At 33.4% G+C, this 13,328-nt stretch overlaps 1 protein-coding gene across 1 annotated transcript; it reads left to right on the top strand.

Annotated features, from left to right (window-relative positions):
• Positions 1-1,957: 1,957 nt before the first annotated feature.
• LOC137748051 (NADPH:quinone oxidoreductase-like) lies at positions 1,958-3,740 on the top strand. The gene is made up of 3 exons (XM_068488152.1): positions 1,958-2,165; positions 2,429-2,626; positions 3,436-3,740. Exons 1-3 carry the CDS (start codon positions 1,958-1,960, stop codon positions 3,738-3,740), a joined length of 711 nt encoding a protein of 236 aa, XP_068344253.1.
• Positions 3,741-13,328: the final 9,588 nt, after the last annotated feature.

Genomic DNA, 13,328 nt, shown 5'->3' on the forward strand with positions numbered 1-13,328 from the left:
ATACAACAAGAAATGTGCTTAAATCCTTCTTCAAATAATATTGTTGTTCAAATCCCCCTTTGAATGTTTCAGGTAGTCCAAATCCTCCTTTGAATATTCAGTTAGTGTAAATTCTTCTACGAATATTCTGGATAATCTACGTGTGGGCTCTCATTTTTTTTTTTTCATAAAGAAAAATACTAGGCCTGACCAATGAAATGAGGAATGAAGATTTGCATTTTGTAGCTTCTGGAAATGGAGTTCTTGTTCTAATTAACAAAGAATAAGAGGGAGGAAGAAGAGAGACTTTCTCTCTCTCCCATCCCACCCATGCGCCCCTTCAAAATTACCCCAATTTGTTTTTTTTTTTTTTAGCCATTGACCAATCAATGTGGACCACCTAACTTGCTATTTAATATGCTGATTTATCTAAAGATTTGTTTTGTTTTTTAATTATTGACCAATTAATTTGACCTCTTTTCCAATATTTTTTAAACCACACAACGTTATTTATCTTAAAATTTACTATAGATTCATACTACCTTCAAAAAATATTTTGTAAAATATTACGAACTCGTAGTCATTTGAATTTTTATTACTTACCATCAAATTCAACAAAGTAATAAATAAAAATTTTCAATATTTTTATATGTTATCTAAACTACATATTAATAAAACACACATTGTCAACCAAAATCCTATGAAATTACCAGTTTAACTCTCTAATTACAACTAAACATAAATCAGAAATATGGGTAAAAATGTAATTTCACACAATCAAAAGCAAAAATTTTGCTTTTTTTTTTTTTTTTTTTTTTCAAACTCTTACCTACATGTGATTCTAACATATCTCTAATTAAAAACTAAAAACAAAAAAACAAAAAACAAAAAAAGAGCTCTCTCCCACTCCCACATTCCCTCTCACTCTCTTCCTTTCTCCTACTCCAAAAATAAAAATATTTTTTTTACACACGCTTTGTGTGTGCCCATATGCTAGTTTGTAATCAATGTTTGCAGATATTATATGCTATAAACAGACACTTATTTATATAAAATTGATAAATTTATTCAAATCCACCTAGGTTCTCGCCTAAGTGTTAAGCGCCATGTCTACCGTCCAATTAACGCTTAGTATTTTTTAGAACTTTGTTCATTATGCAGTTACATAATAGGATGATACAACAAGAAATGTGCTTAAATCCTTCTTCAAATAATAATGTTGTTCAAATCCCCCTTCGAATGTTTCGGGTAGTCCAAATCCTCCTTTGAATATTCGGTTAGTGCAAATGCTCCTACGAATATTCTGAATAGTTCAAATAATCTACTTGCATACCCTAGACTTAGACCTCAAACAGATGTACACATTTTTCCGGAACCTTTAACCTTTTAAATTTAGCCCCTACCCCCGACAATTCCTGGCTTCGCCACTGGGGCCAGCAACAATTTTTCTTCTCTTCCTTCTCTTTTTCCTATTTTTGTAGCGGTAGGTCTCTCGCTATGTCGGATTATATATTTGATTTGTTAAGTTAATGGGTGCCGAGTTCGGATAATAATCGGATTATATATATCTTAATTACCAATTACACTGTATTGAGACAAATCCATTTGCATGTGAGATAAAAGTGAAAAGCAACAACTCTTACCAAAGGTGAAGGGGATTTGAAAGAGTAAGGACACTTGGTGTACGTAGGACTTGCAAAAACTAGCATTTACAAGCTTTAAAATTACCCTTGAAAGCATCTCCCATGTTAAACCTGCACAGGCTAGCTCTACTGCAGTCTACATGTGCGCATGCATCCTTTTATTTCTGCTGATATCTATCAGATAAGATTCATTATATCTCTAAAACTTCCCTTTTAAAATGTAACCAATAATTGATTGTTCTTGTCCAACGTTCATAAATATACTGCAGAAATAATAATGCACTGCGTTCTTGGGGAGACTGAAGAGAAAATAAACCACAAGAGAAATTACAGAAATGGAGGATTCCGCCTCAGGAAAATCGCTCATAAGAGTTGAAGTTGGCCACCAAGACCAAGCGCCTCCACTGTTTGGTTGTTTCTGCGTGTTTGGGCCTTGTGCCTCCCCCTTCGCCACCAAAAAGAACAAGAACTCGCTCATAAAAGTTGCAGCAGTTTGCGGGTCGCTTCGCAAAGCTTCCTACAACCGCGGTCTCATTCGTTACGGTTAGTCTTCTGGGATTTTCTAATGTTCCGAGGTATTCTATACTATAGAGTTTCTTATAACATGCAGTTGAATATTTGATCAAGGATAACCAAGATCTAACAGTTAAAAGCCACGGGTATTAGAGTCGCCGAACCCTTAAAATATTCGTAGTTTTCGTTTTGTTTGCTTAGCTTCTTTTCTTCTGGTGGATGATGACTGATGAGTGCTTGTGTGTGTTATGATGAATGCTTGATTGGCGTCGTTTCGGGGTTCTAATTAATAGCGATTGAGTTAAGCAAGACGTCGATCAGCGGCTTGGAAAAAGAGTACGTGGACATCTCAGAGCTGCCATTTCTGAACACGGATCTGCAGGGCGAGAAGGAGAAGAGTTTTCCGCCTGCTGTCGAAACGTTTCGTCAGAAGATTCTGGAAGCTGATAGCATTTTTTTTGCTTCTCCCGAGTACAAATACTCCATCTCCGGTGGGTATCATTTCTTACTGCTTTCCTGAGTACAATTGTTACTTCTTGTACTGTTGTTTCAAATTTATTAGTTTTCCTCACTGTCAATTTTGTTCAAATGTACAATCATGGTCAATTCATATAAATTGGCTTCCACGAGTTAGTCAGTCACGTGCTTGAACATTTGTTTGAAAGTGCTTTTAAATTAGCCAAAGCACTTAAAATTATATTCGGTGAAAAAAGTTCAAAATACTTTTACTAGAATGCTTTTGAACAGAAATATAAAGACGCAGTTTCAAATGAGACCGTATTCACTCCTAGTAAAACCAAAAAAAATTTGTTCCCATTATCTTATCTCTTTGTTTCCTAAAAAATCTCTTATGATGTGAGAATTGATAGTTGGATATTTTCTTTAAGGATTCATACAAAGAATTCAACGTCCATCAACTTCCACATCTTGTAATTTATAAAATATGATTCAAGCAGATGGTCTCTCTACCACTCATACAAAAATATTATAATACTTTTGTACATGAAGCAGATATGGTTGCTACGTATATGTAATTTAAAATTGAAATGTTATTGGGCAATGTTATTTAAATATACAAGATCAACATATTTACTGACACATTCTCTAGTATACGTGAACTCGTGTATAATAAGAGGATCTGTCTCTATTAGAAAGTACATCGGTAAGTGTTTTAATTTTGTATGTCCAAATAGTTCTGATACTATTTGTTTGGAGTTTGATCACCGATATTTTTTTGGGTTAATATAACAAGTAGTATTGTGCAACTACCTTAAGAATGTTTTAACCCTCACTATGCCAGGACCTCTAAAAAATGCAATCGACTGGGCATCTAGACCACCAAATGTCTGGGCTGATAAGGCTGCCGCGGTTGTAAGTGCCTCAGGAGACTTTGGCGGAGGACGAGCCCAGTATCATCTTCGCCAAGTTGGAGTGTCTCTCGACCTTCATTTCATTAATAAGTCGGAGTTTTTCTTGAACGGACTCCAGCATAATCCTCCAAAATTCGACAGGGATGGCAACTTGATTGATGAACAGGCCAAGGAGAACTTGAAGGAAGTTCTTCTATCCCTGCAAGCATTCACTTTGAGACTTCAAAAAAAGTGATAAAAGACACTGTTTCGTGTTTCAAACTGATGACTTGACTTCCAAGTCACAATGGAGGCCTGAAGGTTTGAAACAAGAAACAGTCTCTTCGGATTTGTAGGAATTGTATGTTTCAAGCTATGCCATGTCGTATGAGTTTCTGCCTTTGGAGATGGAACTTACACCTTGATTTGTGTTTATGTTCATGTTATAATAAAATATATACTTATTGCCTCTGGAAGTCTGTACCATTTACTAAGATTTGCATGTATACACTGGCAATGTTACGAGTTGTTTTGCCGGTGGGAATTATATGTTTCTTTCAAGTAGGGGAATCAAACTTACGCCCTCGGACGCAATAATATATGTTTTTAATAACTTACGCAACAAACTACATGCAAGATACTTGTCCGTTTAAGAACCACCCAACAAGACAAGTTTAGCACTTTAAAATGCTCAGGGTGCAAGAATACTACTGTTTGATAGATTTTTTTCATGTATCCAAAATAAGTATATCTTTACTTGTATTATAACACATAACTAGTTTGTATTAAAAATCTCTTCTAAAGTTTATCCCTTCAAAAATCGTGGGCAAAATGCACCGAGGCATGTCTCCAGTAGGTGATCATATCATGTGGGCCAAACCCAATGATACTAATCTGATAAAGGTAAACCCAATTGGCACTTGATTCATCTATGTATAACAATTCACTGTGGAAAAATATTGGTAGCACAGAAATGACACCCTTAAAATTTGCTGGTACAAAAATGATACCAAAGATACAAAAATGATTTCTCTCAATTTTCGGTCATCAAATCGAATCAATTGAAAAGAATTAAAAGACATAAATTAACAAGGAATTTATGAAATGTACAAATGAGTGTGTGGAGAGCACCACCCGATAAAAAAATAACCTCTTTAAAAAAAAATTGAACGTAAAAAGATGAGACTGCCCATTACTTGAATAATATATTTTACGGAAACAATTAGTAACGATGACATATTGGTCATATATCGATGATACAACGATGACATAGCGACAACACAATGATGATACGATGACGACATAATAAACATCGATCGTTCTACAGCAAAATTACAAAATATGATTTATTATCTCGTGATTATATCATCGTTGTGTTACCGTTGCTTCGCCCGTTGAAAGAGTGAAGCGAGAGATTTAGCATGCTTCTCTAAAAAATAAAAATAAGGGTAATCTCGTTTTTTATTTTTTTTGTAACTATATATAACAACTTGGTGTCATTTCTGTAGGAGTTCATTATCATGGTGTCATTATTGCTCATTTCCAAAAATATTCATAACATTTTCATGGAATTTCAGGCTTCCATGTATGTGACTCTATCTTGGTCCAAGAAAACTACATACAGTTTCTTGCTTTCCAAGACAAAGCCCACCAGTGTCTCTGGGTGCAAGTGCAAAATCCCTGGCCTGGAATCAAATGGCAATTACAGAATGTTACTCAATACTTGCTACAGTATGCTATTCCTTTCATATGCCAATCTTGTGTCCGAAAGAAGAATCATTAAAATTTAAGTGCTAAAACAAGAGTCTGAAGTAAGTGATACCTTAATGGTTATGGTCTCCTCTTTAACGCATTGTGTTTCGGTGTCAAGCACTCCATCCCCCTAATTAAATTAAAATAGTAACATCGCTTGTATCATAAAAAATAAAAATAAAACACAAGGGTCTAAAATCAAAATAATATTAATAGGTTCTAGGCTAGTTTGGCATTCCATTAAAAATGACAAAAGCGTTTATATGATGTTTCACACAGAAAGAAAAGTATTTATGGGTTAGAAACATATCATAGTGTTTTTATATGCTAATCTTGTGTCCGAAAGAAGAATCTGTGGTGGATTACTCTAATGATTATGGTCTTCTTCAACGCATTGTATTTTAGTGTCAAACATTCCATCCCTCTAGTTAAATTAAAGTAGTGATATCGTTTGTTTAAAAAATAAAAATAAAAGTGTCCGAAATCAAACTAATATTAACAGGTTATGGGATAGTTTGGCATTCCATTAAAAACGATAAAACCGTTTTTGTGACATTTCAAACATAAAGTAAAAAGTATTTATGCATTATAAACATATTAGTGTTTTATCGGAAGCATCTTCAAATGCATTTCTTAAGAATAACTAAGTTCAATAATCATGATATTGTTTGCTAAAAATGCTTCTAACCAAATAAAATTTTCCATCAAAAATAGTCACAGACATGGCAATGTGAAGTGGCATTTAGCTATGAAATTTACAACTAATACATTGATTCAAGTGGCCAAAATTTATAATTTTAGATAGGTAGCATGCACTTTAAATCTTTGGATCAGTATGCACCTATATTTTTTATGCACACTTTTAAGCTGTCATTTGTCTTAAGGTAGACACACTTCCAGCATTTAGCGTACAGAACAGGATTTGCAAAGCATCCCACATCATACAAGACAAATCTGATAAGTGTCATGTGAATCCTAATTTGATCACCATCCCCCAAAACAATGGGCAATAGCAGTAGCAGGAAAACCAAACCGAGTTGTTGGATAGCAACTTGGGATTTTTATTTATGAAGAACTTTTGTATGTGATCGTAACATTGCAACGTGGAATTATTATCATGGACATGTGTGGTGACAACAAAAATATATACTATAGTAACTAATAAAAGTAATAGTTTTCGGGATTTAAAGAAAAGGTAATTTTATACTTCTTTCAAATGTAATTTCTCTTATCAGACAAAAAAAATATAATTACTCTTTTACGTTTAACAAATAAAAGAAATTACTATAACTTTTTTGAAATACTAATAATAATTTCTTCAATAAATATAGACATGTTAAAATATATACGAATTCTTGTGCCGAAAAATTACGGTGTTAATTAATTATACACCATCCAGCTCGGATTTCGTTTGCGGTTTTTCTCAAGGAAGAATCTTCAAATTGTCCAATAACTATAGAAAATCGAGCTTCGATATGGTCAATATGTAAAGCTGTGAAAGGCCTACACAAGCTATGAATAAAATAGAGTCGAAGCTACTACACAACCAAAACCAGATAAACTGCAAAATGATAGCACAAAGCACCTAATACTGCATGTTCACTTTTGACCTATTTCAGCTTTTGAGAACATCGATCCTTCATTTTCAGCCGTACCTTTGATTCCACTCAACCTTCCTCTCCTTTCCAAAGTCATTGATTTAGAGACAAAGTACTGAGCTACAATGCCGCCTAATTAAGGTGAAAATTTTCAGTATGTTAGGAACACGGTCCGATACATTAAGTGTATATTACAATTAGTTGAAAAGTAGTTGAATTTTTTTTTAAAGTTTCCGACTAATAGTCTTACTACACTTGATGTACTTAACCGTATTCCGGACACATTGAAAAATATCTCCTAATTAAGGAAATGGATTTTATAGTATGGATAGACAATTGCGATAACGTTTTATACAAATAATACAAAAATATATATTAGTTTATCTTCATATGTCTTTGTATCATTAGTAGGAACAAGATCCTATTTGGATCCTCTTTGTAAGGATTATAGGGATCAATTTATTTTATCTGTTCATCAGCCATTCTGCAGTTAGAAATCATTTTTAATTTTTTATTTAAAATTGAACACAAACAGTACTTAATAAAAACTGACCACAAGATGTACAATAAACAGTTAAGATAAATTAACCCTTAGAATCCTCGCGAAGAGAATGAGGACTGTTATGCTCGTTAGCACATCAAGTTCCTCTCCTAACTAAAGCTTGAGCCTCTGAGCAAGTGTGTGTTTTTGTGTGTTGTAAATGCCGAAAAGAGTAGGTGGAAATGATGGGCTTTTAAAAGTAAAAAGACTGGTAAAAGTAAAAAGACTGGTATTGGTAAAATTGGTGAAGCTTGTCAGCCTCACTTTTTCTTGTAACTTCGCTTTCAGATTCCCATTAACCTTATAATCTCCAAATTCCTTGTCTGCTCCCCCGCAAGCAAACCCTCCCTCTTACTCTGTTCTGTCACAATCCACAATTGACGGAAGATGAAATTGATGTTCTTTTCGGTGTGGGAAAGTTAAAAGAAAGGATTGTTATTTAATTAATAATAGGAATCGGAGAATTGATAACTCACATATTAAAGGAGTATTTACTGTTGTCATATCCCGCAAGTGAATCTGTTCAGGTTGTTTGGATTAACGCTACAGCAACAAAATAATCCTTTAATCCGTGAATATCAATTCTCATATCATTTTTCTTAATTAAATGACATTTTCTTCTTTTTTACTTTTCCACATCTAAAATAACACCAATTTCGTCATCCAACAATTTACTGCCTTTCTTCTGTTTCTTCTTTGGTAAGGCGAAAAATATTGATATGAGCACCATTTTTCATTGCATGGAAGAATATAACGTAGGCTGTGGATATGTGCAATGATCCTTTCATTCTATTATCAATAAAATCGAGAATAATGCTGTGTTGTTTCATAATTAAGTCCAAAAATGACTGTTCGTGATCCCTTGAACTATAATTTCTACTGTATCATTACACATGTTTGAAAGGTTGTTAGTAAAGTGGTTAGTATAATTTTTCTTTGTTAACACAAATTACTAGGTTATATTTTAAGTACCATAGTTTTGAGGGTGATTCTTCCTGTGTGCTTTTTATATTTTGCCAAACTTTTTGGTAGCTCTAACACCCGAAGTTTTAGTTAACGGAAAGAGATCCTCTTTGGATCTTTCCCTTCAAAGCTCAGGGATCAAATGATCCGGACCTTTAAATTTTGATCAAACGGCAAAAAATTATTATAATTTTTAAAAGTTTTTACTAACTTTTATGTTTTTAGCTGTTGAATCAAATTTTAAAGGTCTGAATTACTTGATTTCTGGGCTATGGAGGGGAAGAACCAGAGAGGATCTCTTTCATACCTACACAGTTCATCTGTTTCTTCTTCCTTTTTATTATTGGTCTACTTTTCTCAGCAATGATTGGGATTCTTCAGCAAAAAGGTCAAAAGAACCATATTATTTGGATTTGATTATTTAGATAAACAAACCGTGATTTGGATCCGTGATTTTAGGGTCCATTGCTGTATTATACTTACTTAATTGAAGGATTATTGTGGCCTAGGTCTACTAATCCTAGTTACAATCGAGGAGGAGTTCTTCTTTGCACGTCTTGGTTGGACTCTTACACTTCTGTTTAATCATAAATAAATAAAAGTAGTGGATTCCACATACATTCTTGTGAGTATCCGACACAATGTGCACACAAGTTTTTTGTAGTGGAGTTTATAAATAAAATAAAGCTTTCTACATTCGCCATTAATCTTGAATAGTATTATACTCACATTTATTTTTATCTCTTATACATTCTTGTTAATTTTGTGTTATTGATCTTCTTCAATTCATCCAATCCGAATGACTGAAAATAAAACATGTACGTAAAAAATAAAAATATGTGTGTGAATAACCCTTAATCTTTTCTTGATGACTGACAATCAAGAATTTGGCTAGTAGCACATGCATTTATTTAATATATTTACTACCAGGTTCTAAAATATGCTAGGCGCTAGTTGAGCGGCGGGTGGGGTCTAGCTCCTAGGAGATGTCTAGGTGGGGGCCGATGCGGTTTTTAATTTTAATTAAATTTATTATATAACATATAAATAAAAGTCTACTTGTACTTGAAAAATACGTACTTGTATGGGGATACATATATTGTAAAATAAAATAATATATAGATCATAAAGTATTAGGACATATTTAAAACATGGGGAACAAGCATATAATGAATGTTCATCTAAGTATTAGTCTCTTACAATTTATTACAAAAATAAATGAAAAATTAAAGTTATTTATGTTCTGTTTAAGTGAAAGTTGCAACCTAGGTAGGTCTAGCCAGGCAAGCGCTTAGGTACGTCTATGCGCCATTTCTTAATTTTCAAAGTTTAAGAATTAATCAAGACGTGGTCAGCCGTCTATTACCCAGGCAACACTAGGCGAAGATTTTTAGAACATTGTTTATTATCTAGTGGTCAAGGATGAGATTCTTTTATTTTGGTTGCATATAATGGAAAGACTTGAAGTTCTTTTTGGAAATTATGTTATTGGATCTATATCTATCCATGAATCGTGGCTGCCAACTATATATCATACCTTAAGCTACTTAATTGATCTTAAAGCAAATTATTTGATGAAGTGAGCACCGATGTGCTTAGCACGATGCCAGGCGGTTCATCCTCCTTAGGCCTTCTTAACTCTTTAATTTTTATGACCAATCTCTTTGCTTTGTGTTCACTTACAAGACTTCAAATGTGTCAATCTTAGATTACTATTCTAATATCGATCACACATTAATAAAAGTTCGGCTAATCAATTATTATCTGTATTAATACGACAACATAATATTTCTGAGAAATTTTTTTTATTTTTTATGTATTTATACATATTCTTTAAAGGAAGGGATTCTCATTTTTTTTTTTAACCATGCTATATCAAATTTCAATGATTCGAACTGTCTATTTGATGCATCTAATTAAGTTCAATTAGAGGGCATGTCAAAGGACAGCTCCAACCTTCAAAGAGACAACATCCAAGTCATCTATGGAGATGTATCAGGGTTTGAGAGGTCAGCTGACCCCCCTTGCCTCTTAATGGATCCACCAATGCCCACAACTAATTCCCACTTTTTGAAAAAAATGAGGATCCATCCCCTCAAAGGGGCTGATACAATAAATATAAAGAAAATTCTATTTTAATCATTGTCTAAGATTACTTTTTGAATAAAACCTTGTCTAAGATTAAAAACTAATTTTAATCCTTGGCATTTAATTGTAATTTTGGAATATTAAATAGGTTGTAATAATTATTGAGTTTTTTGTTTGTAGGTTATATATTGATTCCCATAAATAATAAAAATGTTATTTATCATTGTTCCCACAATAAGAAAAGTCATATATTATCATATATTTTTCATTGTGCATGAATTTCTCCATATATATGTATATGCATATTACGTACAAATGTATGTTTAGATACTATAGTTACGTACCGATATATTTGTATGGATACATTCGTACCGAAACTTACGTACCGATACTTCTGTACGTATAAGTAAAATAAGGTAGCTAAAGTTATGCACCAATACATTCGTACCGAAACTTATATATCAATACTTTCATACCTATGAATAAAACAAGGTACCAAAAGTTATGCATAAATTGTTTTTGTTTTGTTGTTGAATTTTTTTTTAATAATAATAATTTGAATTTTGAATGAATTTGTATCTATTAATATGATTGAAGCACAAAAACAAAACAAAACAAAACAAAACAAAAAAAAACATTAATTATGAATGGGTAAAGAATTTTGAATGGTAAGTTTATAAATAATAATAATAATAATGTGCTATAATTACTTAAATATAGTAAGTTTTAAAAATAAGAACTCATTAGATTTTAAAAATCATTCAGATTAAAATCTAAAAATAATCTTATTGAAAATCTAAAATCTAAATGCCCCATAAATATATTGGTGATCATGAAATGATATCATCCTTGGCAACACTCCTATATTACAGGGAATATTTTATGCAAGTATACAATTAATACCAAATATTTTTCATTCCTCCCGTTTGCACGTCAACAAGGCTCATCATCTGCTTGGGGGAAAGATTATTAGCCAAACTGATTTGGCTCGTAATTACCATTTTAGCCCTTTGGACGACACTGTGTGGATCTCAACAAATACAGATCAAAAATATAAAATTTGAGTTTTTTTTTTTTTTAAACAAATAATATTATCTACACTGTAGGATGAGAGAATGAATTAATAATAATGTGGTTCAAATTTACGTTTGACGAGAATTAAACCTAAGATCACTCACTTATTAATGAAGAAGAATAACATTATACATTAGTACTAAGTGGACGAGTACCTATAAATTTGGAGTTGTGACATCAGAGAAAAGGATCTCAGTCGATTGGTGTTCATTACTTTGAAATGAATGGCTTGCCCGTTGTCGTTCGACAGACAATTTAAGGAAGAATGGCCCATGACCTAGCTTAAATTCCTGCTCTCTGTATTGTCACTTCGGTAGATGAGTACATATCGACTGTGAACAGACAAAGGGTAATTTGTATGTGACAGCAGCCACCCTAAAAGGAGACCGCTATACAAAATGGTACACATCATGCCAGTAAGCATCTTAATTTTGGTGGTCATGGGGCTGTACGTTTGTGATCCCTGTCACCATCGGTTGCTTATAATTATGTGGAGTTTGTAGCAACTATGTTCCCCGTTTCCAAAGCTATTGGATACCCACCCTTGCCCCAAGTCCCAAACCCTAAAAAAGTTCCAAGTTCTAATTTTCAAACGAGGTAATAACTATAGACCATTCGATCTCTAATTAGCCCATGTTTAGAGTTGATTGAGGGTCCCTTAAATAAGTGATTTTTGGCAATACTATTGACTAGTTTTAGTGAAAGATGAGATTTTTCAACCAAAGTCGTCGAACTGACTGAATTAAAGAGTTCAAGTACCGACAATCAAATACTAACAAATTTCAATTCAATTTAGTGCCAAATCAACCATTTTAGTGACTAGAACAAATTCTTGAATCGACGACAAAGTTGAATTGAACCAATATTTATATATTTATATATTTTATATTGTTTAAATATGAAATGATGGGATCCTATTTTAGAGGTTGTTGGTGCTATTCAGCTCACTTCTATTCAATGCCGCAGTAAGGTCTCATATATTATTAGCATGGGGAAATAGATTATTAATTCCTTCTATTTTTTCTTCTAAGTTTCTAGAGTTGGCTAAAAAGATTTTAGAGGTGTCTCTTCCTATTGAGGAAAATGATTTGTTTATTTGGGAAACTTCTTCTTCTTCGGCTTTTACTTTTTTCTTTTTTTTTCTTATGGCTATGAAATTGTTTGCCGTTGATTTCTTGTTCAAAGTTAGGCTTCATTTGACACATCCCGACCGAGATCAGGGCATGTTGGCCGTCACGTGGAAGTAACGTAACCATGTGCACAGTGCGGAATCTAATAAAATAATAATAAAGTACGAATAAAAACAAACCTAGCTATACACAAAGTAAATAACATACACGTGCAAGCGTAAGTGTGATAACAAAAGTTCAGAGCACGGAATACCTAGTGCAGTCCGGGAGAAACAACACTCAATAAACACACCCAAAGGTGGTCCTACACTGGTGATAATCTGTCAGATATGCCGGGAAAATCCTCTGGGGAGCCATCAAAAGTGCTAGCCAACTAGAACCTGGAGGGGCGCAAAACAGAAAGCGTGAGTGGGCAAAAACAAAGTTTTTCAAAAATCATTTCATAAACAAGTTTTAACTCCTCGCTGTAAAACCTGTATACTTCCCAGAAAATAGAATATATACATATATATAAATCATGCTCCGAAATATGCCATGCCAAATGCCTCGAAATAAAATGCAAGTACTCAGGTAATGCTAAACAATGTCATGTAATCTGTCAGCCGAAGTCACCTAACGTGACCTGTACGGCTGAATCTATAGCTCAAATCTCTAACTCACTAACTATACCTGCACACGAGTTGGAACCACCTAAAGTG

This window comes from Pyrus communis, chromosome 10, assembly GCF_963583255.1.
Source record: "Pyrus communis chromosome 10, drPyrComm1.1, whole genome shotgun sequence".
NCBI lineage: Eukaryota > Viridiplantae > Streptophyta > Magnoliopsida > Rosales > Rosaceae > Pyrus > Pyrus communis.

Excerpts from the sequence above, each read along its gene's own strand:
- LOC137748051 (XM_068488152.1), top strand. The coding sequence starts at position 1,958 with ATGGAGGATTCCGCCTCAGGAAAATCGCTCATAAGAGTTGAAGTTGGC. Across the intron at positions 2,166-2,428 it reads CCGCGGTCTCATTCGTTACG|CGATTGAGTTAAGCAAGACG; the intron begins GTTAGTCTTCTG and ends TCTAATTAATAG. Across the intron at positions 2,627-3,435 it reads GTACAAATACTCCATCTCCG|GACCTCTAAAAAATGCAATC; the intron begins GTGGGTATCATT and ends TCACTATGCCAG.